Genomic DNA, 26,277 nt, shown 5'->3' on the forward strand with positions numbered 1-26,277 from the left:
CTAGAAAATGAATAAGGCAAGCACACAACTGTGCTCAAACAGCCCAAGAGCTAAAATTAATTTTGAAACCAAGAGGTTGAACATTGGTTGCAGATTCCCAGTGACATAACAACTATTTCAATCAATTTCCTTACCAACACAACTGAACATTTGCTGTAAATTCAGACTGCTTACTAACACAACACAACTGAAACACGTGGGCCAATATTCTAATAATTAGACATGCAAGCACACAACTGAATATTGCTAGAAATTCAGACAAGTTTGCACACAACTGAAACCAAAAAATAACCAAAGGCCAAGCCTCAATTGAAACCAACACAAAAAATGCAAGATATCAAGATGAAACTCATCACAAATGAAATCAGTATGATGCCTTGAAGAGGCTGGAAATTTAGAACTGAAACCGAACTGAAACCACTTGCAAGGCTGGAAATTCAGAACTGAAACCAAAGGCCAAACAAGGACTGATAGTGCAGCACCCGGACACATATTAACTAGGACCTGCACGTATAGATCTACGTCTACTTTGCATTCTCCTCATGAATGTCATAACCATAACTAAGACAAATAGTGCAGCAACTGAACGCATATTAACTACTCTCTTTGTCGAGATCACCATCCATCTAAAATACAAATGTCATATTAAAGCAGATACCAACATTAAATGCAGATGATCAAAATCTTTTAGGAAAATTATCATAATTATTTATGAAATAATTATTTAATTATTTTTTCAGCTCCTATTTGCAGATGATCAAACTGTTTTATACCAGTTATGATCACTAGCTGCAGGAACAAACTTTGTATATCGCATGGAGAGTTTGAGATTACTAGAACAGTTGTATACCACTGTAACTTTAATTCCATCATACTAGAAATATGTATTATACTCTCAATCCATCAAGGTGAAATCATTCACCTTGATCCTCTTACATTATCTTAGTTTAGCATCTACGCTTGCTTTATTTTGGGAGATTTATGTTGCAAAATTGATTTTTTTCAACATATCAAATTAGAACAAGTTAGATAAGATACAATCTCATACTAAGTATTATACATATCAAACTAAGACAAGTTAGATAAGCTAATTCCATCATTTCTTGGGAACCTCCTTTGTTGGCTATAGTTGATCTTTTTACTCTTTATTCTTTATATAACCATTTTTTGTTTATTTTGCAAATAGGAATTATGGAGAGTATTATTTTAATTAAGTGTCAGGTTTCATAATTTCTTTTCCAATCTCCGTATTGTTGTGGTAAATTTTAATTTCTAGTAGCTATTAATCTTGCATTTAACTCTAAAAAGTTCATATATTAATAAGTTAAAAATTGGGAAATGTAGAGGTTCTAACATGATTTTTCTATACATAAAAATATCAAGATGGACTTCAAAAACTCTTAATCCTTATGTGGAAAATATCTATTCACTATTTATCATTTGAAGAATTAAAAATAATAGTTTCTACAATCAAAATTTCAAATTGACAAACATTAATGATCTAAATGATCAAGCTAAAGAAAATAAAAGAAAATAATAGATGCCTACATACCAAAATTTAAAAAAACAACCAACAAAAATTATATAAACTAAAATAGATCCTCCAATACATAACATGCAGACTGAAAAAAGTACACAGAATAATCACCATTAAATTCTTTTTACCTTCCTAGTGGCAGAAAGCAGAGAATCGTAGTAGAGAATCTCCAATATCTACAGAGATCGAGTAACTACTTTGGAATTGAAGTAGTTTGTGCAAATCGTAGTGGGAAATGAGGGCCAAAACACCAAAACTTTGATAAATTTTAAACCTGATGTCAATGGAAGAAGGAAATCAATAAATGAAAGCCATAAAAAAGAAATAAATAAAAAATATTTGATTTTTAGGACAGTACCTCTATAAATCAACCAAGGTATTTCATTTTGCATAGCCATTAACTAATTTGGGTGAAAGATCTTGTAGTTTTTTCCTTCTGTTTTAAGGCTAGGATTTCAATCAGTGTCAGACCGCAAAAATGGGTTTAAATGGTGTTTGTTTGCGAACCAAACAGACCCTAAGAGGTGGACGACNCTGGGGGGGGGGGTGTTAGATATAGGTGCCCTGTAGGTAATAATTGTATATTATAACAGGACCTATATGAATATAACATCCTTGTTTAAAATAATATTATTCTATTTTGGTCAGTATTTATCTGGTATTTTTTAAATATAGATAAAGTCCTTAGAATAATACTAGACTATCAGAATTTCGATAGTGATCGTAATGAAGAAGAGATCTGATTAGTCGCTAGCATATATTCTAAAATGTTCCTAGTCGATGAAGTGTTGAGATAGGACATCATCATTTTGGTAAAGACTAGTGTATACTCTATTTGTTCTTTAGAAGGATGATGATCCATCTCTTAGATCATTGATGCTGAGACATCAATATACTGTATACAGGTGACTCATTAGTGAATGAGTTGACTGAACGACTTATCGAGAATATCTAGTTGGTAATTATACTTAACTGTCAAATAGAAGTTCTCAAGTGATATAGTACAAAGTAATATCTTGACCTGATGTATGAGTGGAATATCTTACATGTCAGTATATGTATACTTAGACTTTTACCTAACCACAGTTCTCATTGAGTTGTGTATAACGGTTCTTATTGAGTGTATCCCGAGATATAAGTAGATATTGAAATGCCAAGATGGGATTCGTCTCTCCCAGTATAGGGGGCAGATATCATAAGATTGTTTGATATAACTATAGTCTGGAAATACTTGGCCAAGGTAAATAAGATAAACCGAGTATCAGTTTGATCTTAAAGATTATAAATTTAATATCGACAAATACTAATCGAGCTGTTAGGGTTTGACAGTTTTCCATACCCTAGGCTCTATAGTTTAATATGGCTTGATGAATAGACCGGACTGTACAATGTTATCACTGAGTGGTCCTAATAAAATTATGTAAGTATCTTGCAGACATTTATCATAACTTATACCCGGGTAGTCTTCATGTGTAGCTAGCACCTCTGTTGTACTTGTGGATATGATCCACTACCGAGTCTTAAGTTAGACCCTAGAGTCACACCAAGCGTGTACTTGAATCCTATGAAATATAATTTATAGAGTTAATCCATATGATTGATATGCATATGTGATTTTCACCAGATACACATAAACGATTATATGTATCGGTAAAATTAGAATGATATTGTTTGGATTAGAAATTGTTTCCTTCAAATAACACACAGATCCTATTTATTAGTCTCTGTTTGCGTGTGATCTTTGCCTGTGCCGGGGTTTATCCGTGGACCGCCTCAGATCATATCCGGTTCACAGAAGATTGATTAAAGCTCTTACTTCATAAAGAAAGTAATCGCTAAAATGATAATCTCGACCAAGCGAGATTATGACTCTTCTCAAGATCAAGACCAAGCCTGATCTCAAGGAATGAGGGGGACGAGCCTCAGATCCTTCGAAACGCTCATTCTTTATGCCGGAGTTCGTTAAAATCTTCTAGCCTCTCTCAAATTCGTCTGAATTTCACCCTAGCTCCTCTGAAATTCATGACTCCCTTTAGAACTGCCTTTATAAGGGTGCTATGAGTGTATTTATAGGTTTTAAATGTCGTGTTTGTGGATAGAAATACCGTGTTTGTGGATAGGATCAAAGAACAACCGTTATTATCCGTTTATGTGAGTTTTTAGTTGTGTAACAGCTTCTACATATTTAAGGATAACCCCACATATTTATGGATGATTCCAAGGAGTTTTAGAAGCCAATCTTATAAAAAAAACAAGTAGGGAGCTGATTTGGTCGTGAGTCACTTTGACTGTCTCGCACGTGTCCGAGACAGCTTGGACTATCTAGGGTATTTTGGTCTTAACTTTTCCATCCGACCTCAAAATGAGATGATTTAAGATACATTGGAAAGCTAATAAAGACACCTACAACGTTTGTCTTTTAAGATTCTTCAAATTTGAATTATATCATGGCCAAAATGTGTAAGATATAACTAGTGTCTCGTAGGTGCGAAACAGTTGTCTCGGATATTTTGGCTCTAACTCCCTCGTCCGACATTGGAATGAAGTGATCCAAGACATGTTAGAAAGCTTGTTAAGATCTCTACAATCTCTCATGGCTGATACACTCATGGGATGAGCAAGAAATGAGTGATGCTTACTCCTTAGTGGATGAAACATACCCCCAGGTCGAGTCGCTTCTTCGTTGACTCATGCACGATTCACTTCATGCGTCTCGTTGGCTTCTTTACGGCTTTGGATAATCCCATTTAGACTTAAATAATAACGTCCATTATCTTCTCTTCATCTCGAGCTGTATTCGGACACCTATAGGTATTTTGACGCCTACAGATACCCCCTCCGAAGTGTTTCAGTCTCGCTTCTTTTATAGAAGAGCCTGAAATGCTTTGGATGTGATAAGACCAACCTTTAGTCGGTATAATAGGACCTATAATTAGATTCAATTCTTGACTTCTTTAGTCTTCAATCTACTCAGTATTTTGTCGAATAAATGAAGTTTTTCCGGTGCTGCGTTTATAGTCTGACCGTTATTGAAGTCTTGAACTGAAATTGGTGTGTAAGTTTCTAAACTTAGCTCGTGACATTGAGTTGACTTTAAACTAATCATCTTCATTAGGAATTCATATCTGAATGTGATTGAACTCCCTGGAATCATCTTTTAACTCGGAATTGTTTTCTTAGCCTTATTTTGGCGAAATTATCGATGTGTTGACCGGCATCGACTTTTACTGTAATGCGTTGACTGCCATTAACACAGTTTATACTTGTACGTTTACTAGAGTCTACACAGTTTAAGCTCTTAAGATGTTGGAGCGTGGCGGTCCCGAATGTCTAGGCTGCAGGACCAACTGTTAAAGCTGATTCATCTGCATGTATGGATCTTATCCTGAGGTTGTTGGATACTCAAGTTATGAGAACAACTAATAAAACTGATGTGTCCATGACTCTTTATATTTATAGAATTTTTGGTAAACCTTCGGCCATCAACAGGTTTGATGAGCCTTTACCGACTACAGTTTGAGTCTGGCTAGCATGCAGATTCTTTAAGTCTATTTCGCATGTAATGTTATGCTAAAAGAGTTAACTCTCTCAGACTTAGTGATATGATATTGAATACATAGGCTTCGCTATTGTTACGAGAATAGGCTACCTGACAACGCGTATTGGGGGTAGACTTGAACAAACCTTGGATCTTGGGTTATCCTTAAGAATATTATATATAATATTCTTCAAATACTTCTCGCTAAAAATAAGGGAAGCAGTTTATACTCGTATACCCATTAGAGTATCACAGAGAAGTAGTTTAATCTCTTATACTCATTGGAAGATGAAAGCAGTTTAACCTCATATACCTGTCGGAGGATGAGAGTAGTTTAACCTCATATACCTGTCGGAGGATGGGAGCAGTTTAACCTCATATACCTATGGAGGAATGAGAAACTATTTATACTCGTATGCTCTTCAGAGTGTAGAGAGAAGCAGTTTATACTCTTATACTTATCGGAGTGATGAGAAGCAGTTTATACTCGTATACTCTTCAGAGTGATGAGAAGCAGTTTATACTCGTATATTCTTCGCAGTGATGAGAAGCAGTTTATACTCGTATACTCTTCGGAGTGATGAGAAGTAGTTTATACTCGTATACTCTTTGGAGTAACGAGAAACAGTTTAACCTCTTATACTTATTGGAGGATGGGAGAAGTTTAACCTCATATACCTATCGGAGGAAGCCATTCTCATTCAGCTTCTTTCAACGTTATGATGCCGACATCAACCAAGGCTTGAATGCTGTTTTTCAGCATAATACAAGTCTTGGTGGGATGATGAACCTTCCTGTGGTACGCACAGTACTTAGGATCCGAAATCTTTTTTGCTTCCTCCTAATTTGTAATCGGTGGTAGCTTGATCTTATTGTTGACGAGGAGGTATTTGAAGATGGTTGAAACTTCATCATCTTCAAAAGAATACTCCTCCTGGAACTTCAGATTAAGAGTTCCTTGTTGCCTCCATGTTGGATGTTGATAAATATCATCAGCAGTTGTAGGTACTTTAGTCATCGGTTGGCCCCTCTCGAGCCCCTTTCTTTTGAGGAAACGCTCGACCTGTTCTCCACGTAGTTTTAATTCCTTCCAGGTGGTTGAGGGAATAATCCCAATGACTACGAGGATATCGATGGAGAGATTGTTATGACATGTCTGTAAGATGAAACCCTCTATGATAGTATCACTGCAATTCATTGCCTTATTGCGGAAGCGTTTGACAAAACAGTCAACTGACTCACCGTCCTTCTACTTCTCATCCAAAAGAGCTCCGATCGACACTTCAGTGTCATCATTGAAGAAGTTGTTGAGGAACGAGCTTTCTATGTCGTCCCAGCAATTAATGCTTCCAAGCTTAAGATGTCGATACCAATCGAAGGCCGCCCTATGAAGGGTGCCCACGAATGACCGAATCATCAGAGGTTCATTCCCGGAGATCACTCCCAGGTGGGACTTGAAATAAATTAGGTGTTGAGTGAGTAAACCTTTCATGTCAAACGACGTGAAGTTAATTAGATTGAACTTTACTGGGTACGGGATTGAATCCCACTCTCTTAGATATGGACACGGAATATCGGTCCTCAACTTTGATCGTTACAACAAGTTCAAAATGACTGGTCTTTTTATAAGACCTTTACACAATGAAAATAAAAATTACAATCTCCTTCAAACAACACACAGATCCTATTTATTAGTCTCTGTTTACATGGGATCTTTGCCTATGCCGGGGTTTATCTGTGGACCGTCTCGGATCAGATCCAGTTGACAGAAGATTGGTTAAAGCTCTTACTTCATAAAGGAAGTAATCACTAAAGTGATAATCTCGACCAATCAAGATTACAACTCTTCTCGAGATCAAGACCAAGCCTGATCTAAAGGAATATGGGGGACGGACCTCATATCCTTTGAATAGCTCATTCTTTATGCTGGAGTTTGCCAAAATCTGCTAGCCTTTCTCAAATTCATCAGAACCTCACCCTAGCTCCTCTAAAATTCGTGACTCCCTTCAGATCTGCCTTTATGAGGGTGCCAAGAGTGTATTTATAGGCTTTAAATTTTGTGTTTATGGATAGAATGTCGTGTTTGTGGATAGGGTCGAAGAACAACCGTTATTATCCGTTTAGGTGGGTTTTCGGTTGTGTAACAATGTTCACATGTTTAAGGATAACCCCACATGTTTATGGATGATCCCAAGGAGTTCTAGAAGCCAATCTTATCAGAAAACACGTCGGGAGCTGACCTGGTCGCGAGTCACTTCGCCTGTCTCGTTGGCTTCTTTACGGCTTTGGATAATCCCATTTGGATTTAGATAATGGCGTCCATCGTCTTCTCTTCATCTCGAGCTGTATTCGGACACCTATATGTATTTTTTAACGCTTACAGATGTGCTTAAGAAATAAATTTTAGTATTTTTTCAAAAAGTTAACTTTTAGTCAACTGGTTGACTTTTTTGTCAACAGTTGACTTTTGGTAAACTCATTGAATTATTGGTCATATGATGACTTATTAGTAAATGATTAGAAAATTATGAAATACCGTATTTATAAAACACCATATTGATGTGATATTTTTATTTATGAAATACACACTGTATTATACCTTGATTAATGAGTCATGAGATGAGTCATTAAGGTAGTATGATTTGGGAATATAGTTAAAGCACATGGTTATAAGCGTCTAAAAATACCTATAGGTATCCGCATACAGCTCGAAACGGAGAGAAGATGACGAACGTCGTTATCCGAGTCTAAGAGGATTATCTGACGTTGACAAGTGCATGAACCGGAATGATGAACCAACTGTGTCCCATGCACTCACCGGCTACCTCCAATTGGCTGTCACACCTGTCGGTCAGCTCGCGCGTCAGTCAGCTCTAAGTGACAGAACACGCTCGTCAGTCAGCTCACGCGCGTCGGTCAGCTCTAAGTGCCCGCCGCGCTTGTTGGTCAGCTCCAAGTGCCATAAAAAAGATAACGAGTGCATGAAATAAGTTAACGAAGCGTACAAGTCAACAAGACGACCAAATACACAAAACGGCAGAAAATACAAGTTCCAAAAAATCAGAAAACACCAAAGAGTTCAGCAAAAGGCTAAAACTCCTGTGCTAACGCCGGACAGCGGCAGCTGACCCGCGCCGACCCGCGCCATGCGCGGTCATGACCCGCGCCCCCTGCGGGTCAGCAGCGCGTGTCGTGCAGTGTTGACCCTCAAACTCATTTTTGATGATTCCATTCTTATTTTCTCAGGATTTGTTCGTTCCAGAGCTTCCCAACTGATTGGATATCATCCACAAACATGGTTAGGCCATTATTAACTGAAGATAAGGCCAAATCACTCATTCTTATCCAAATACCTCCAACCGAAGCCTATAAATATAGGCCTAGGGGCTCATTTCATAGGGGGCGAATTATTATCAAGAGGGCGAGGTACTGCTGGATTAAGGAGTTAAAGGAGCACGAATTTATAGTGAAGGCAAGTCAGATCCCAACGAACTTCAACATAAAGAGGAAGGCTTTCGAATAATCTGAACCCGTATTCCCCATGTCCATTCTTTGAGATTAGGCTTAGTCTTAATCTCGAGAAGAGCTACTGATTTCGCTTGGTCAATTTCAGTGTTTCAAGCGAATACTTCTTTGGTGAAGTAGAAGCTCTATTAATTTTTCGGTAATCGGATCTGATCCGTGATCGTCCACGGATATCAACATCCTCGGCACAGGCGAAGACCCCACACAATCAATAGGCGATTAACACCTGTTGCGTGTTGTTTGAAAGAGAGTTATAATTTATTTTCATTATATTGAAAGTCTTATAAAAAGGCTATCTTTGTTTTGAATTTATTATAACGCCCGAAGTTGTAATGAATTCAGCAATGAAAATAATTTTCTCCCCAAACACGCTGGCGATCACAGTGGGAGCCAATAGCCTTTTGTGAAGGCTGATGTGTCGCAACCACGGATCCGGATCCCGGTTGAAGAAGAGGTCAAGTACGAGTTCGACCAACAGAAGTTTGAGGAGTATCTGTCCCACCCACCAAATGAACCTCCATCAATCAACTCATAAACATCCAACGCAGTCCTCCTCCTCCAGATCCTCCTCCACTCGCAAGCGCAGGAAGATCAACGCTCCCATTGCTCCTGCAATCACGCCTTACAACGCCTCTTCGGCCTCCAACGAGGCCGGATCTGTAGATCTGGACTCCTCCTCAAGCAAGGAGATAGCCGTTGGATCCATGCTAATCCTATCGAAGAGGGCACGTCAAAGGCAACATCAACGCCTCACGCGCTAACTCGCAAAGGCTTTAGAGACAGTAGACGAGATCTGTTATAGGACGGATCTGAAATTCGGGGAACACCAAGCGCCCTAATAGTGAGCAAACACCCCCTATTCTAAATCATCAACAAGTTAATTGTCCAAGTCAAAAGGATCCGTTCAACTCTTGAGGAGCGAATCTAGAAGCGCCGCACACTGCTTGTGCATGCGCGAATTCTTGTGCAAAAGGCACAAAAGATGTAGAAGAAGGACATAGCCAAGAAACAACCAAGACTGTATCAAACTTGAAGGCCAAAGTATGAATCAACGGCCAAAAAGATAAAAAAACACGAGTCACACCCAGATGACCCGCCCAGCCGTGGGTCACTCAAGTCTGATCCTCCAAGCCGTGGGTCACTCAAGTCTGACCCTCCCAGCTGTGGGTCACTCAAGTCTGACCCTTCAAGCCACGGGTCACTCAGGTCTGACCCTCCAATCGAAACAGGAGACACTCTGCACCCATTTTTCTAATTCCGTCGAGTTCCGCCCCTGCTCTGATTGATCCAATACTTCCAGTGAAGCCTCACGATAGTGTAGACTTGTTCAAAAGTAATAAGCTAATGGTGGATCGTCTGAGTCCTTTGCGCAAGGATCAAGGCAAAGTTTCGATCAAAGAGCGCTTGCGTCCAGTGGCTTAACCCCGAGCAACTACTCGAGCTGGGGGTCGCACACGCCCTCGCAACAAGTCAGAGCCTTTCTATAATAGGAAAACTACTGTAACAGACCGCCTCAGACTGCAAGTCAGTATCCAAGAGCCCGTTAAGATCCCGCGCTCACGGAAGCGTGGCTCCAAACGTGTGACTCTAGAGAACACCATCAAGGAAACATGTCCTCAGAAGGAAACATGTTCGTCAGACGACAACGTTATACCTGAGAATTCATGCCAACACGTGATAGATTATCCAGTCATCATACTGTTGAGTTGTACTATCGGGCTGGGGGTACGAACAGACCTCGAAAGAAAGATTCCCGGGAGATGGACTTTCACTATTCGTGTACCAAGATAATCAGGGTAGTGTTATTAGCATATAGCTGCCCTAAGACCGCTCCGCAGAGGGTCTCGGTATTTGAGGGGATCTCTAATGGAACAACTAAGTCCAAGCGAAAATGTTTCCTCAAAAAACGATCGACCGTTCAAGGTGATGAACTTCCAGAAGTTATAATTAACATGGCTGATAAAGGAAAATCGGCTCGACCTTCTAGTTCTGACCCCCTCGTATCGCATCGTCTAACTCGGCTATGTGCAGGGACTACTAGACGTAGGGATTATCAAAGAATGTAGAGGGGATTATCCTCAGATGACGAAGCATTAGATGCCAACTCCGCAGTCGCTTCTGAAAAACGGTATCCAGTCCAGGACAATCCTGCAAAGTGTTTATGATTAACACCGAGGAAGTTGTCAAAATGGTTAAGGATGCTCAAGCCAAGCAGAAAGAAGTATTCAAAATCGAATTAGAAATGGCCATGATGCGGATGAAGGAAGAACATAACCAACAGATTCGGGCTCTATACAATTAACTTGGTGAATCCAACCGTCGCAACATTGCTAACCAAGCAGGTAGTGATTCATACGTGGACGAACATCTCAATGCTAATAACCCTCCTGTTGACCAGAACGTTAAGGACGGCCCAACTGAGAATAATAACACCGGGGTAGTCCCACCAATGATGATAACACTAGGGGTGGTCCCGTTATTCCTCTCACAAATCGTCCAAATCACGATACAAGCGAGGATGAGAAAATAAAGAACCTCGAGAGAAAAATCAACACTCTGATGTCTACGCAAGAGGTGCAGAAGATCGATATTCCATGTCCTTACCCAAGAAAGTGGGATTCGATCTCGTATCCAGCGAAGTTCAACCTTATTAACTTCATGCCGTTTGACGGGAAGGGCTCGCCCACTCAACATCTGATCTACTTTAAGTCCCACTTGGGTATGATCTCCGATAATGAAGCCTTGATGGTTCGATCATTTATTGGTACCATTTACGGACCTGCCTTCGATTGGTACCGCCATCTCAAGTCCAGAAGCATCAACAACTGGGAAGACCCGGAGAGCTTGTTCCTTCCTTACTTCTTTGATGATGATGTCGAGGTGTCAATCAGGACACTCTTCGATGAGAAACAGGAATACGATGAGACGGTCGACGACTTCGTCAAGCGCTTCTGGAATAAGGCAATGAATTGCCGAGATCCGATCACAGAGGACTTCATCCTCTAAACCTATCACAACAACCTCTCTTTAGATGTGTTGGAAGTTATGGGAGTAGCACCGTCCAATACCTGAAAAGAGTTGAAGGTGCACGGAGTGCAGGCCGAATGCTTTCTTAGAAGGAAGAAAGCTGAAAGAAGCCAACTGACGGCTAACCCTCCAAACTCAAGCTTCGTCTCTCGTTGTAAGGGGAAGGCACCTGCAGCAGTTATTGATGTTAATCAGACGTCGCAATAATAATCCAGAAGATAGCAAAAGACTTCGGACCCGAGACTCCAAAAAGAGTACTCCTTTAAGGACGATGATGTTCCAGCCATTTTCAAGTCCCTCCTTAAAAACAACAAGATCAAGCTACCACCTATCGCAGATTAGGAGGAAGCTGATAATACTTCGGATCCAAAGTATTGTGCATACCACAGGAGGGTCCTTCATCCTACCAAAACTTGCTTTGCTCTCAAAAACAGCATCCAAACCTTGGTTGAAGCTAATGTCATAACACTAAATTAAGCCGAATTCTCACTCCGAAGAGTATACGAGTATAAACTGCTTCTCAAAACTCCAACCGGTATATGAGTCTAAATTGTTTCCTTTCTTTCACGGGAAGTTCCTGAAGAGTGTCATGCCTGGTATTTTTAAGGATAACCCAGTCATCCAATTAAGTACAACGTTAGACCCGGTTTCACAAAAAAAGCTGGGGATGGATGATTCATGTAACGGGAAGTTCCCGAATTCATATAACGGGAAGTTCCCAGAAAAATGTTATATGGTATTTTCTTAGGGATAACCCGATCATTACAAATGAAGTAATAAACACTAAACTCCCACTGTGATTTGTACTCTCACTCACACTTGGTCAAACATTCCTACAATTAGGACCACAAGCAAAATCTTCTCTCGATTCCTTCCATGAACGAGATGTCTACTTTCAAATCGAATGATCAAACCTTCCTACAGTTAGGGTCGTCTTAAATCTCCTATTTGGTCAAACCTTCCTACAGTTAGGACCACAACCAAAATCTCCTCTCGATTCCTTCCATGAACGAGAGGTCCACTTTTAAATTGAACGATCAAACCTTCATACAGTTAGAATCGCCTCAAACTCCTGCTTGGTCAAACCTTCCTACAGTTAGGGCCAAAACCACAATTCACTCTCGATAAACGAGAAATTCATCTTTAGTTCGGTAATTAAACCTTCCGACAGTTAGGATTATCTAAATCTTTTCGATTCTCGGAGTGAGATCCCACTCTTAATTTCACTCTTTAGATTCTCAAAGTGGATATCCCACTTTAAGTTTCCTTTACAACTAGAGATAGAATATAAAATTCTTTCTCTCCAACATCGGGTTCGTCTTTGCCCCAAGAGAAGAAACTACTTTTCAACTCCAAAATCCATGCTTCACACGCATGGGGAATTTTATTCCGAATCCTAAGTAGGGATAAGTCAACGTCTAATACGCGTTACCGGTTTAGTCTTTCATCAATTGAAAAAGACACCAGAATCTAAGTCTAGAGAATTTTATCTTGAAGCCTAAGTAGGGATAAATCAGCGCCTAACACACGTTGCCGGTTAGTCTTTTGCCGTAAAAAGAACAAAAGCCCACATATTCGACATTGTGGTAGGTTGTTATTAATAACACCATAATCCGTGCCTTACACGCGCGAGGAATTTTATCCTGAATCCTAAGTAGGGATAAGTTAACGCCTAACACGTGTTGCCGGTTTAGTCTTTTATCGATTGAAAAAGACAACATAATCTATGTCTGGGGAATTTTATCCCGAAGCCTAAGTAGGGATAAGTCAGCGCCTAACAAGCGTTTCTGATTAGTCTTTTGCCGTAAAAAGGACAAAAGCCCACATATTCGATATTGTGGTAGATTGTTATTAATAACACCATAATCCGTGCCTTACACGCGTGTAGAATTTTATCCCGAATTCTAAGTAGGGATAAGTCAACGCCTAACACGCGTTGCCGGTTTAGTCTTTCACCGATTGAAGAAGACACCAGAATCCAAGTCTGGAGAATTTTATCCCGAAGCCTAAGTAGGGATAAGTCAGCGCCTAACACACGTTGCCGGTTAGTCTTTTACCGTAAAAAAGACAAAAGCCCATATATTCGAAATTGTGGCAGGCCATTATTAATAACGCCAAAATCCGCGTCTTACATGTACGAGGAATTTTATCTCGACTCCTAAATAGAGATAAACCTACGCCTAACACGCATTGCCGGTTTAGTCTTTTACCGAATAAAAAGACACAAAATCTAAGTCTGGGGACTTTTATCCCGAATCCTAAGAAGAGATAAGTCAACGCCTAACACGTGTTGCCGGATAGTCTATTCCCGTGAGAAAGACGAAGTCTACGTATTCAATATCGTAGCACTAAGAGAGTTAACTCTCTTAGCACAACGTTACATGCAGAATGGACTTAAACAATCCGTATACAAATCCGATTCAAACGGTAATCGGTAAAGGCACGTCAAATCCGTTGATGGCTAAGGATTTGCTAAAAATCCTGAGTCTGTATCTAATACATGCGGCCGGGTAGTCTATTCCCGTAAAAAAGACAAAGTCTACGTATTCAATATCGTAGAACTAAAAGAGTTAACTCTTTTAGTACAACGTTACATGCGGAGCGAACTTAAACAAATCGCATGCTAGCCCGACTCAAACGGTAGTCGGTAAAGGCTAATCAAACCTGTTGATGGCTAAGAATTTACTAAAAATTCTATAAATGTGATAGTTATTGATGCACCAGTCCTGTTAATTGGTCTCGTGACTCAAAGATCCGACAACCTCAGGATGAGATCCATACCTGCAGATGAATCAACTTTAACAGTTGGTCATGCAGCCTTAATATTTGGGACTGCCACGCTCCAACGCCTTAAGAGCTTAAAATGTATAAACTCCAGCAAACGTACGAGTATAAACTATGTTAACAATGGTCAACATGTTACAGCAAAGGATAACGCCGGTCAACGCGCTACAGTAAAGATCGATGCCGGTCAACGTATTAGTAATTTCGCCAAAATAAGGCAAAAGATGATTCCAGGGAGTTTAATCGCATTCAGATATGAATTTCTGACGAAGATGATCAGTTCAAAGTCAACTCAATGATATGAGCTAAATTCAGAAACTTACGCATCAACTTCAGCTCAAGATTTCGACAACGGTCAGACGATAAACGCAGCACCGGAAGAACTTCATCTATTCGACAAAATACTAAATAGACTGAAGGCTGAAGAAGTTAAGAATTGAAGCAGTTCACAGGTCCCTCTACGAGATTGAGGAAAAAAGCCTATCTTATCCAAAGCATTCCAGATTCTTCTATAAAAGAATAAGTCTGAAATACTTTGGAAGGGATATCTGTAGGCGTCTAAAAATACCTATAGGTATCCACACACAGCTCGTGACGGAGAGAAGATGACGAACGTCGTTATCCGAGTCTAAGAGGATTATCTGACGTTGACAAGTGCATGAACAGGAATGGCGAACTAACTGTGTCTCGTATGCTCACCGACCACCTCCAATTAGCCTTCACACATGTCGATCAGTTCGCGCGTCAGTCAGCTCCAAGTGACCGAACAAGCTCGTCAGTTAGCTCACGCGCGTCGGTAAGCTCCAAGTGCCCGCCGCTCTTGTTGGTCAGCTCCAAGTGCCATAAAAAAGCTAACGAGTGCATGAAACAAGTTAACGAAGCATACAAGTCAACAAGACGATCAAATATGCAAAATAGCAGAAAATACAAGTCCCGAAAAATCAGAAAACACCAAAGAGTTCAGCAAAAGGCCAAAACTCCCACGCTAATGCAGGATAGCAGCAGCTGACCCGCGCCAGCACGGGTCAGCCCGCGCCGCCACGGCTCGACCCAACCCCTTCTGTGGGTCAGCAGCGCGTGTCGCGTAGTTTCGGCTCTCAAATGCGTTTTCGACGGTTCTGTTGCTGTTTTCTCGGGATTTGTTTGTTCCAGAGCTTCCAAACTGATTGGATATCATCCACAAATATGGTTAGGCCGTTATTAACTGAAGATAAGGCCAAATCACTCATTCTTATCCAAATACCCCAACCGAAGCCTATAAATACAGTCCTAGGGGCTCATTTCACAGGGGGCGAATTATTATCAAGAGGGCGAGGTGCTGTTGGATTGAGGAGTCAAAGGAGCAAGAATTTACAGTGAAGGCAAGTCAGATCCCGACGAACTTCAGTATAAAGAGGAAGGCTTTCGAATGATCTAAAGCCGTATTTCCCCCGTCTGTTCCTTGAGATTAGGCTTAGTCTTAATCTCGAGAAGAGCTATTGATTTCGCTTGGTCGATTTTAGTGCTTCAAGCGAATACTTCCTTGGTGAAGTGGGAGCTCTGTTAATTTTCCAGCAACCGGATCTGATCCACGGTCGTCCATGGATATCAACATCCCCGACACAGGCAAAGACCCCACGTAAGCAATAAGCGTTAAACATCTGTTGCGTGTTGTTTGAAAGAGAGTTGTAATTTATTTTTATTGTATTGAAAGTCTTATAAAAAGGCTATCTTTGTTTTGAATTTATTGTAACGCCCGAAGTTGTAATGAATTCAGCAGTGAAAATATTTTTTTCCCAAAACAATGGTTTTGATTCTTCATGACTCTTTGCATGACTCATGAGATGAGTCATTGCATGACTCATAAAAGGAATCATTACATTTAGATGACTCATGAGATAAATCATGACATATCTTACTATATATATATATGAGCTCTCTCTCTCTCTTATGGAGAGGTTAATGAAAAACTGGCTAAGTGATTTTTTCTATAAGAGAATAAAAGAGCGTTCTATCTCTTACTAAACTCTAGCAATCTTTGAGTAAGAGGAAGTAGTAAGATTTTAAAAAACCCCAGGGTGGATATGTTGCCTTGTGTCTTAAGAAGACTCCGATTTTGTCAAGCTCACTTGAAGACTTGGAGATTCACTACAAGGAGGTTTACAACAACAAGGAGAACGAGCTAGGGGTTGTTCGATCTACCATCGAATCATGCTACGAAAGTAAACATTCGAAGCTCTTAGTTGCTCTCTTTATTATAAGGATCATGTTAGATTTAATTAGGATGGTCCTAGTTTGTATTTCATGCTCTCTACATGCTTAGTATTATTATTCATACAGTTTTTTGTTACGTATTGCATGTAGATTAAGCTCAGATTTCCAACAGGGAGGAGGTGAGGTGGTGGAGGGCGAAGGGGAGGAGGGCGTCGCCGGCGAGGATAGCAATGTCGACGCCGAAGAGGGAGTGGGTAGAGGGGAGGCCGCGATGGGAGAAGAGGCCGAGCCCTAGATTGGAAGGTGGGAGGGAAGGGGAAGGAGGAAGAAGAACGAAAGGGAGATAGGGGTGACCAGAGCGAGAATGGAAGGGGATGGAGATTCGCGTTTTTTTGTACGGAGAGAAAAAGTGGGGTTTTCCTCCGTAATCGGGCGTTTTTGAACGGAAAATTTTCGGGAGAAGAATCTGATGTGGCGCCACCACTTTTCTTCACTTTCTTTTTATTTTTTGCAAACCAAACATATGATTGTGGGGAAAACAATAAATTTTCTCTGCGTCAGTTTTCTGATGGGTCACTTTTTGCCACTTTCTACATTTTTTAAGGAAACAAAAAGGCCCTTACTGGAGAAGAATTACAGTTTCAACTTCTCTCTTTTATATTCTCAAGTCTCAACCAGCCAGCTGCTGGCCACGCATAGTTCACATGCTTCTGAGTGTTATCGGGTTCGGGCGGATTTCGGATTGAGACAAATTTGCCCGACCCTTTTTCAGTCCCTCTTCCTAGTTTCGGCGCTGCGCTCATCAATGGTTTCTTATCCTCACAAGCAAAAATATATCAAAATCTCCATAGGAAAGGGAAGAGAGAGGGAGAGAGAGAGAGTGGGGGAAAAGATGAATTATTAGAATTTATTATAATTGATGCAAATTATGGCTTCCGTGTGCCACCCTACTTCGATTCAGTCTCCATTTCTGTCCAAGATTCCAACTTCATGGGAAGAATCTAGCGTTTCAGCACCCAAGTTCAAGCTCGTTAGGGTTTCATGCAGGAACAAAAGGGAACCCATGTCAAACTTGGCATCCTCAACTTCTTCAATGGTACGGGACCTCCCGACATCTTTTATTGCATTGCAGTTGAGCTTTTAGTTGTTGGGCACTGGTTTTTTTAGGGATTAAATTGATGATTTTCCCAGTAAATTCAGGCACAATGATCTTTAATCTATCTTAGGGATCTCGAAATTTGTGTTTTTTAAATCAATATCTTAGTGTGAACATAAGAAGTTGGTTAATTTGTTGCCCCTTTGGTTCATAGTAATGAACATGTAGATGCTTTATTTGCATTAGGATAATCAGTAAACATCATGCAAAAGATTACTGTCAGAGGACCCCGCCACTATACTACTACTCTGTAGTTGTGCTGAGGATTGAGGGTTATAAATTTAGACCCTTAGGCCCCGTTTGGCAAAGGGTTAATGAAGAGAGATTAAAGAGAAGGATTAATGTACTTAGCCCATTTGATAATCCGAATGACTAAATTATTAACCCGTTAAATAAGTTTTATTTTAGCCCTCATGATCAGTTTTAGTGTTTGGGAATAACAATGATTTTGACTATTTTCTTTATAATTAGAAGGGTTAACTCTTATTCCATCTAAATAGGAGTATTAGTAAACCCCTCATTTTGAGGGGTTAACTCATTTTAATCCCTCTAGAGGGGTTAACTTAACCCTTCTATATTTTTTATGTTTGGCAAATTATGGAGGGTTAACTCACTTTAACCATTATATAGATTTGTTGTGTTTGGCAGGTTAAGAAGGGGTTAAGTCTCCTCTCCTTAACCCCTCACTTAACCCTTTGCCTAACGGTACCTTAAGGATTGCATAGGCTTGGAATTGGCCGTTTTGAGTCAAAGAGGTTTGAAGCAAGTTATCAAGTTCTTCACCTTTAGCTGAGCATTGGCTTAACACATTGTTTGCTGGTCGTTGGTTGAAGTGCATGTGTGCCGTTGTACATCCTGCCAGAGGACATGCAGGACGCATGTCATGCCTAAAGTCTCAAGCAAAATATAGAAAGTTGCTTATGCAGTGTTTCTCGGAGCAAGGTATCTGCAGCAGGCTGGAAGGGTTTCCAATTGTCTGCTCCAAATTTTTCTTCTTTGGCTCTCCAAGCGTTGCTAGGGAAACCAACTTCAGGCTACTCATTCTGTCTCTTGTGTCTTCCATGCGCAATGCAACAGGAATGTTACTAGCAGTGATGTATACATGGTCATTAGAATATAAAACATGCACTCAAATATGTTGCAGTTTGAAGCAATTTCATTTTATGAACCCAGTTCGGGAAATAGTTTTTGCCTGTGTCACCTTAAAACATCAAAATTTAGGTTGGACAAGGCTTGATATGGCCAACATGGTAGCTATGGTGTGTCTATGGAGTATTGGTGTCTGACATGTGTAGAGCACATAATCAGAAGACATGAAGAAGTTCATAGGCTTAGTCGCTTAATTGGATGTAGCTCAAGTATTCATAGTATTTGCAGGTACTAACAAAAGGCTTTGATCTTGCCCAAAATATTGAAGTTTGGTTTCCAAATCCACTGCACAACGTCCTACTAGTGAAAAGGCTCCTTTTTCTGTGATATACAAGGATGAGGAGTGATAAGTTACTTTTCCCTTTCTTTTTACTAGCATCTTCATAGATACAAGTGTAGTATTTATACAAGAAAGATGGCTGTAGAATGTAAGGGAATATTATCGTACTGGACATGACAAAGGGTACAGGTATATATGGAGTGAGCCGGATACTACATGATCTGGATAACATAAAACTTGTTAGGATTATCAGGAAATCATTAAGCAGCTCAAACCTAAGTGTTCAATTGTACTATTTTGTGCTGCTAGGAGGGTACTGAAGGTTTTTGGTTGTACATATGCGCACAAAAAATCATAAAGTATAAACTGGCGTCTTTCTTTTAGTAGGAAGAGCTTGAAATTGAATCATCGGTAGCTAGCAGTTGTGACAGTCAGTGAGTAAGTTGAAAACTTGAGTTGTTTTGCAGGGAGAGTAATGGTTCATTAGGAGGTTCTCCTGTCTCATTCTGAAGTTCTTTGTTTCTCGTTCAAAGTCTACTATAATTTGTATTGAAGTTTGGTTTTAAATGAACGATGATCATTCTGTTTAAGGCTAGGATTTTTACTATTCTGATTCTGACATATTGGCTGACTCGGAGAAATCAATTGAGAATCTTAATGGAACATCTTTTTCTAGTATTTCTATTGTATAACATGATCGTTGAGGAAGTCTATGTAGTCTGACATGGTATTAATCCATAATATCCCTTTGAATTATATGGAGTGCAACATCTCAAGTGCCTCAAGAATACATGATAACTTCTAACCAACAGGGACATGCTACTGAACTTGGAATAGCCCATTTTCTGATATGGAAAGGAACGTTTTCGTAAAGCTCATTTTAGACGGTGCTTAGAAAATTTTTCCTTTCCATTTTATTGACTTTATTTTGCTCCAAGATATTCTTCCTTCTTGATATGAACTGTATCTGAAGCTATTCTAAAGTTTGGTTTACCTTGATTTTATTTTGAGCATTATTTTAGCTTGGTTTCTGTGTTCTGCACCGTTTCTTGTAAGAACGTGATCATTGTTTCTCATTGGCAATCTCTTCATAGTTCATATTACTATGAATATTATAGATCTGAACCCTCATTTACCTCTTTTTTGTATTATTATTGTCAACTTTGCAGTATGGGGGTATGGGATGTAATTTCTCATTTATGGTTAGAGTTGAGAAATGTAATTGTTCCCGAGCTTTTTCAAGTACCACAGTTATCAGAAGCAATTATCCTCAGAATGCTGATCTACCTCGATACTACTCAAAGAGGGAGAAAAAACCATTTCCGATACCCATTGTTGAACTGAGACGGGCAGCAAGGCAGAGAGTGAAAAGTGCAAGTGGAAAGCCTAGGAAACCAACACCACCTCCAAGAAATGGGATGCTTGTCAGAAACCTTATACCTGTTGCATATGATGTGTTTAATGCAAGGGTTATGTTGATAAACAACCTGAAAAGGCTTCTGAAAGTGGTACCAGTTCAAGCATGCAAGTAAGCTACTGACCTTTTTCCTCTTTTTTCATGCATGCTTCATTATGGGCATCCTTATTATCATATAGCTCCAGTCACTTTTTTGCTATCATCACTATGCATCTCAATGATAAAACCAGCACATAAATTCATTGGACACTTCTCCCAACTAGTTGGCATGTCTATCCATGTCAACACAAGGTTGTAACCTTATTTTGTCTGAATATTTCATAGAAGGATCTTCATATGAGGATTTTTTTAATTTATTATGACTTCTTTTAATGAGAAGTTTTAACAAGTTTCATCTCTTTATTATTAGTTTGTGCATTAATGTTCTACTATATGCTCCTCTACACATGTATTCATGCATGTGCACATACCCATGTACACACAAAGTAGATAAAAGAACATGGACAATGTTCTAAGTCTATGTACATGTATGTGTGTACACATGCGAATAGTGAGCAGTCTAGGAGGAAAGGTGCATTTCTGGATGCTATTGCTTATGTCCTCAAATCATATCCTCTGGCAGTTTTACCAAGTATCATGGAGTCTCAAGCGTTTATCTCAAGTTCGTCCAGAGGTCCCTTGCTTCAGATATTTGACTTGTCTCACAGTAGCTCAAAATGGATTTCTGCTAAAGTATCCTTTGCTTTCTCATAGTTGCCTTGACAAACAATTTAGTGTCATCTTGTGTTGTGAAAGGTAGCTCAGGCTTCCACCTTCAAGCAGTTTCGTAAGGTCGGCACATATGCAGCTTGGGGCTGTACGCTGCACCCTAAGTGTCCACACTCACCTAGCATTCTTTTAGAATCCTAGTGTAACTCATAAAGCTTGTTATGTAGTTGACTTCCAGCTGGGGAACTAATTCAATTAGTGCTTAGGTTCACAACCTTGGAAACATGCTCTGTAGCTTGTGTTTGGACAAATGCTTAATTGATGATGATGATGATGACATCATACTCTGAAAGTTTCAAAAAGTTCTTTCTCATGTTAGGTACAGTCAGAAGGGAATATATCCTGATTGTTAATGTGGATATCATCTCACTATTGTGGATTTGGTCCAATCTGACCAATCTGTCCAGAACCTCCAAACTAGCAGCCTGATGTTAATCCAAACTCAGTTCACTATTCACACACCGACCAAGGTGGTTTGTTACTCTGTCATACCTTGGAGTTGGCACTGAGTAAAACAAATTCGTGTACACACTGTAGTTCTGAATCCAGTACTTGTTATGCACGCCTTGTAAATACTCTCAATCCTTGTGAATTCAACTGGTGAACTTAACTTCTGTTACTTATGAATGAGAGTTAAAAACCTACAAAAAACTAAGACAGCATGAGTGATCATGTTGACAGGAGTTGCAATTTCCTGTACACTACTAGCTATTCACTGCTTGTACTTCTGTAAATTAAGACCAGATTAGCTATGAGTTGTTAATTCTAATCCGAGTCATATCAAATACAATTCTCTTTGTGTCTCATTAGTTTAGCTGACCCCAGAAATTTGGGAGACTTCTTGTTATTTGTGTTCTATGAGTTGAAGAATTTTATTTTGTTTTTCAATGCTTCGATGCTGGTAGCTTGTGAAGATTAAACCTCAACCTTACTGTACTTGAATTTGATAATGGTGTTGTTTTTTAGTTTTCTCATAGATAAATCTTATATAAAGAACTAGCATACACTATATTGTTCCAGTCGTACTTTGTCACACTAGTCATATTATATCATCATCTAGCACTCTCTCATACTTGACAGGCGAAATGAAGATTTAACAAATTGTTCTTAACATCAAGACCCTTAATACTGTTGGTCCTCACTCCTGACTCCATTGTATTATTAAGATATGATATAGGCATATAACTATTACGCATTAACTTTGGCATATTCAGTGTGGCCTAGTTTCCCTAACTTATGGTGATTGCCTTTGCAGGCACTGCAATGAAATTCATGTTGGACCAACAGGGCACCCCTTCAGATCATGCCGTGGATTTCGTGCTGAGTCCCGCAGGGGCCTTCACGAATGGACAAGCACTGCAACTGTTGATGACATATTTGTCCCCATGGAGTCCTTTCATCTTTATGATCGCCTTGGAAAGCGCATTACTCACTCAGAACGATTCACCATCCCCCGTGTCCCATCCATCATCGAGCTCTGCATCCAAGCCGGCGTCGACCTTCCTGACCTCCCCACCAAGAGACGGAGGAAGCCTGTGATCCGTGTTGGCAAGAGTGAGATCATTGACGCAAATGAGGATGACCTGCCTGATGACCTAGATCCCTATTCCAGATACAAGAAGAAACCAATTATAGCTGAGATTCCAGACGGTGAAATAATACCTCCAACAGGAGTTGAGATTACCTCACTTGCTGAGGAAACCCTAGAGACATGGGATAAGCTGACGGATGGGGCAGCAAGGCTGATGAAGAAGTATGCAGTTAGGGTTTGTGGATACTGCCCGGAGGTGCATGTGGGGCCTAGTGGGCACAAGGCGCAGAACTGCGGGGCCCACAAGCACCAGCAGAGGAACGGGCAGCACGGATGGCAATCGGCGGTGCTGGATGACTTGATACCACCGAGGTATGTGTGGCATGTGCCTCAGGGAGTAGGGGAGCTGCAGAGGGAGCTGAGGACTTTTTATGGGCAAGCTCCGGCAGTGGTGGAGATTTGCGTGCAAGGAGGAGCAGAGGTACCGGAGAAATATAGACCGACAATGAGGTTGGATATCGGTATACCGACTAGCCTGAGAGAGGCTGAGATGGTAGTGTAAAGAGTTGAAACGGAAGCGTTGCTTTGCATCATAGCCAACTCAGTTCAAGGTTTTTATACTCCATTTTTTCTGTTATATTGTTACCAGATTGTTGATTAGATTCTGGACAAGTTCTTTGAAAACTCACTCAACTAATGCTGATCATTGTACATAAGAATTGATAGGTGTGAAGATGTTTATTTTGATTTTAATCCAGTTGTTTTATCATCCTGGGACTAGGGGTGTAACTTACAGCAAGTTTAAACGGTATCACCCTTTTGAATATAAAACTAGTATGAATTTTCTTATACTATTATTATAAAAGTGTATAGGAGGTTAAAACATTTTTTTTTCTAGAAATGCTCGTTAAAACACATACATTCATCTATAAAATACGTACATGTACACATCAACACATACATTCATCCACAAAATACAAACACGTACACATCAACACACGTCCCTCAAATTTTCCATAGCCTCTCCCATTAATTACCATTAATTTTTCAATATCATTAACTCTTTACCAATTACCCATAACATCTAATAACCATGCACTTACTCTTCTCTAAGAGAGCTGTTGGGCACAGCAGAACTCGAAAGCCAAATAGTACATGAACAAGAACGAGAAAGATCACAACCAAAACACAAGCACAAATCACAATCACAGCAAGACAAACCAATTTACGTGGTCCGGTAAGTTGCCTACGTCCACGAGGCAAGGACGAGAGAGTTTTTACTATTAGAGATAAAAAAAAATTACAAATAGGGTTTCAAATCTCACCAAAAACCCTCGAACAAAGTTCTCTAGATCTCTCATAAATCCTCCCACAAAGGATGCAACAATACTATGTCAAAGACTGCTCAAATTATCCTACCTTAACCATAATTAATCAGGTTTAGGGTTATATACCAACAGCAAACAAAACGGGTCAGAAAACTGAACTTAACTCTGACCCGATACGCGATTGACCGCCACGGTCGACCGCACACCCACGACAGAAAACAAATCGCCTACAGGGTCCTCACGATCGACCGTGATAGTCGACTAAATCGATTCCCGAGACATAAGTCGATTACAGGGTCTATATGGTGGACCGCGACAGTCGACCGTCTCAACTCCAAAAAGCAGCTCATTCCTCGTGCATGTTTCCGGTCAACCGCAGCTGACTCGCAGTCGACCAGACAACCTGAAAAACTATTTTCTGCCATTTTTCTGAACTTCAACAAATCTCCACCTCGGTGAAATTTTTCCCAAAACTGAGCCGACACCAAAGCAACTAAATGTCACACTTGTTGCGTCCAGTATGAAGTGGAATAAATCCACGATAATGGACTCAATCCACAACAAGTCGAGAACCCGAACGAGAGCTCAAACAATCCCCCTCCTCCCCCCGTCGAAATCAACAAATCCAACCGGCTGCATCGAAAAGACTGTCTACGTATCCTCTTGCCCAAGGAATCAAGCCGAACGTAGTTCTCCCAAATAGCCTCCAAAGGCCCTCAACATTGAAGAATGTTCAATAGCTTCAAACAATGATCAAATTTTACCTCTGAAATAACTTTGGTCAACATATCCACAAGGTTGTCCTTCGTGTGGATTTTCTCTAATATGACATCTCCATTATCTAAAACATCATGAACAAAGTAGAATCTGACATCAATATACTTCGTGTGTGCATGATAAACCTGGTTCTTTGCCAAATAGATAGCCGACATGCTATCACAATATACCCGAATGGTCTCCTTTACAATCCCTAAGTCCTCCAACAATCCATGCAACCATAAAGCCTCCTTAACAGCTTCAGTCACCGCCATATACTCCGCCTCTGTAGTAGAGAGAGTCACTATAGACTGAAGTGTACATCTCCAATATACCGGTGCTCCTACCAATATAAACACATATCTTGAAGTAGACTGACACTTATTAAGATCCCCCGAATAATCTGAATCCACGTAGCCAATACAATCCTGCCCTGTCCTCTCATTCTTCTAAAAAATTAATCCAATATCCACGGTGCCTTTAATATACCATAGAATCCATTTTACGGTATCCCAAAGACCTTTCCCGGGGTCGTGCATGTACCTCGATCCCATGCTCACGACCTGTGATAAATCTGGTCTCGTACACATCATCGCATACGTCAAGCTACCCACCACACTGACATATGGAATCTTTGACATATAATCTCAGGCCTCAACCGAAACAGGTGACATCAAAGCTGAAAGCTTGAAGTAGGGAGCCAATGGAGTACTCACAGCCTTTGCATTGCCATCAAAGCTGAATTTCTTCAACATCTTCTGCAAGTAACTCCTCTGTGTAAGTTTCAATCTCTCATTCACCCTGTCTCTCTCGATCTCCATACTCAATATCTTCTTAGCTTCTCCAAGATCCTTCATCTCAAACTCAGATGTCAGCTCTTTTTTTAACTTTCGAATAGTCGAAGAATTCCTGGAATCAATAAGCATATCATCAACATATAACAACAAATAAATGTACTCACCATATTGTAGCTTGTACATGTAAATACATGGGTCATATGAGCTCCTCGTGTATCCATAGTCAATCATGAAGCTGTCGAATCTATTGTACCACTGTCGGGCGATTGTTTCAAACCATAAAGAGACTTCTTCAGCTTGTACACAAAATCTTTCTTTCCTGCAGCTTTGAATCTCAAAGGTTGTGTCATGTAGATCTTCTCATCTAAATCTCCGTGTAGAAAGGCTATCTTAACATCCATCTAGACCAAATCCAAATCCAGCTCTGCCACCAATGCTGAAAAAATCCGAATCGACGAATGCTTCACAACGGGTGAAAATACCTTATTGTA

At 40.2% G+C, this 26,277-nt stretch overlaps 1 protein-coding gene across 1 annotated transcript; it reads left to right on the forward strand.

The window, feature by feature from the left end:
• Window positions 17,318–23,671, forward strand: LOC109837597 (APO protein 2, chloroplastic). Its single transcript, XM_020405911.1, has 3 exons — window positions 17,318–17,700; window positions 20,359–20,717; window positions 22,630–23,671. Exons 1-3 carry the CDS (start codon window positions 17,524–17,526, stop codon window positions 23,465–23,467), a joined length of 1,374 nt encoding a protein of 457 aa, XP_020261500.1. The 5' UTR covers window positions 17,318–17,523; the 3' UTR covers window positions 23,468–23,671.

This window comes from Asparagus officinalis, chromosome 4 (genome assembly GCF_001876935.1).
Source record: "Asparagus officinalis chromosome 4, Aspof.V1, whole genome shotgun sequence".
Taxonomy (NCBI): Eukaryota; Viridiplantae; Streptophyta; class Magnoliopsida; order Asparagales; family Asparagaceae; genus Asparagus; species Asparagus officinalis.

Excerpts from the sequence above, each read along its gene's own strand:
- LOC109837597 (XM_020405911.1), top strand. The coding sequence starts at position 17,524 with ATGCAAATTATGGCTTCCGTGTGCCACCCTACTTCGATTCAGTCTCCA. Across the intron at positions 17,701-20,358 it reads CATCCTCAACTTCTTCAATG|TATGGGGGTATGGGATGTAA; the intron begins GTACGGGACCTC and ends TCAACTTTGCAG. Across the intron at positions 20,718-22,629 it reads GTACCAGTTCAAGCATGCAA|GCACTGCAATGAAATTCATG; the intron begins GTAAGCTACTGA and ends TTGCCTTTGCAG.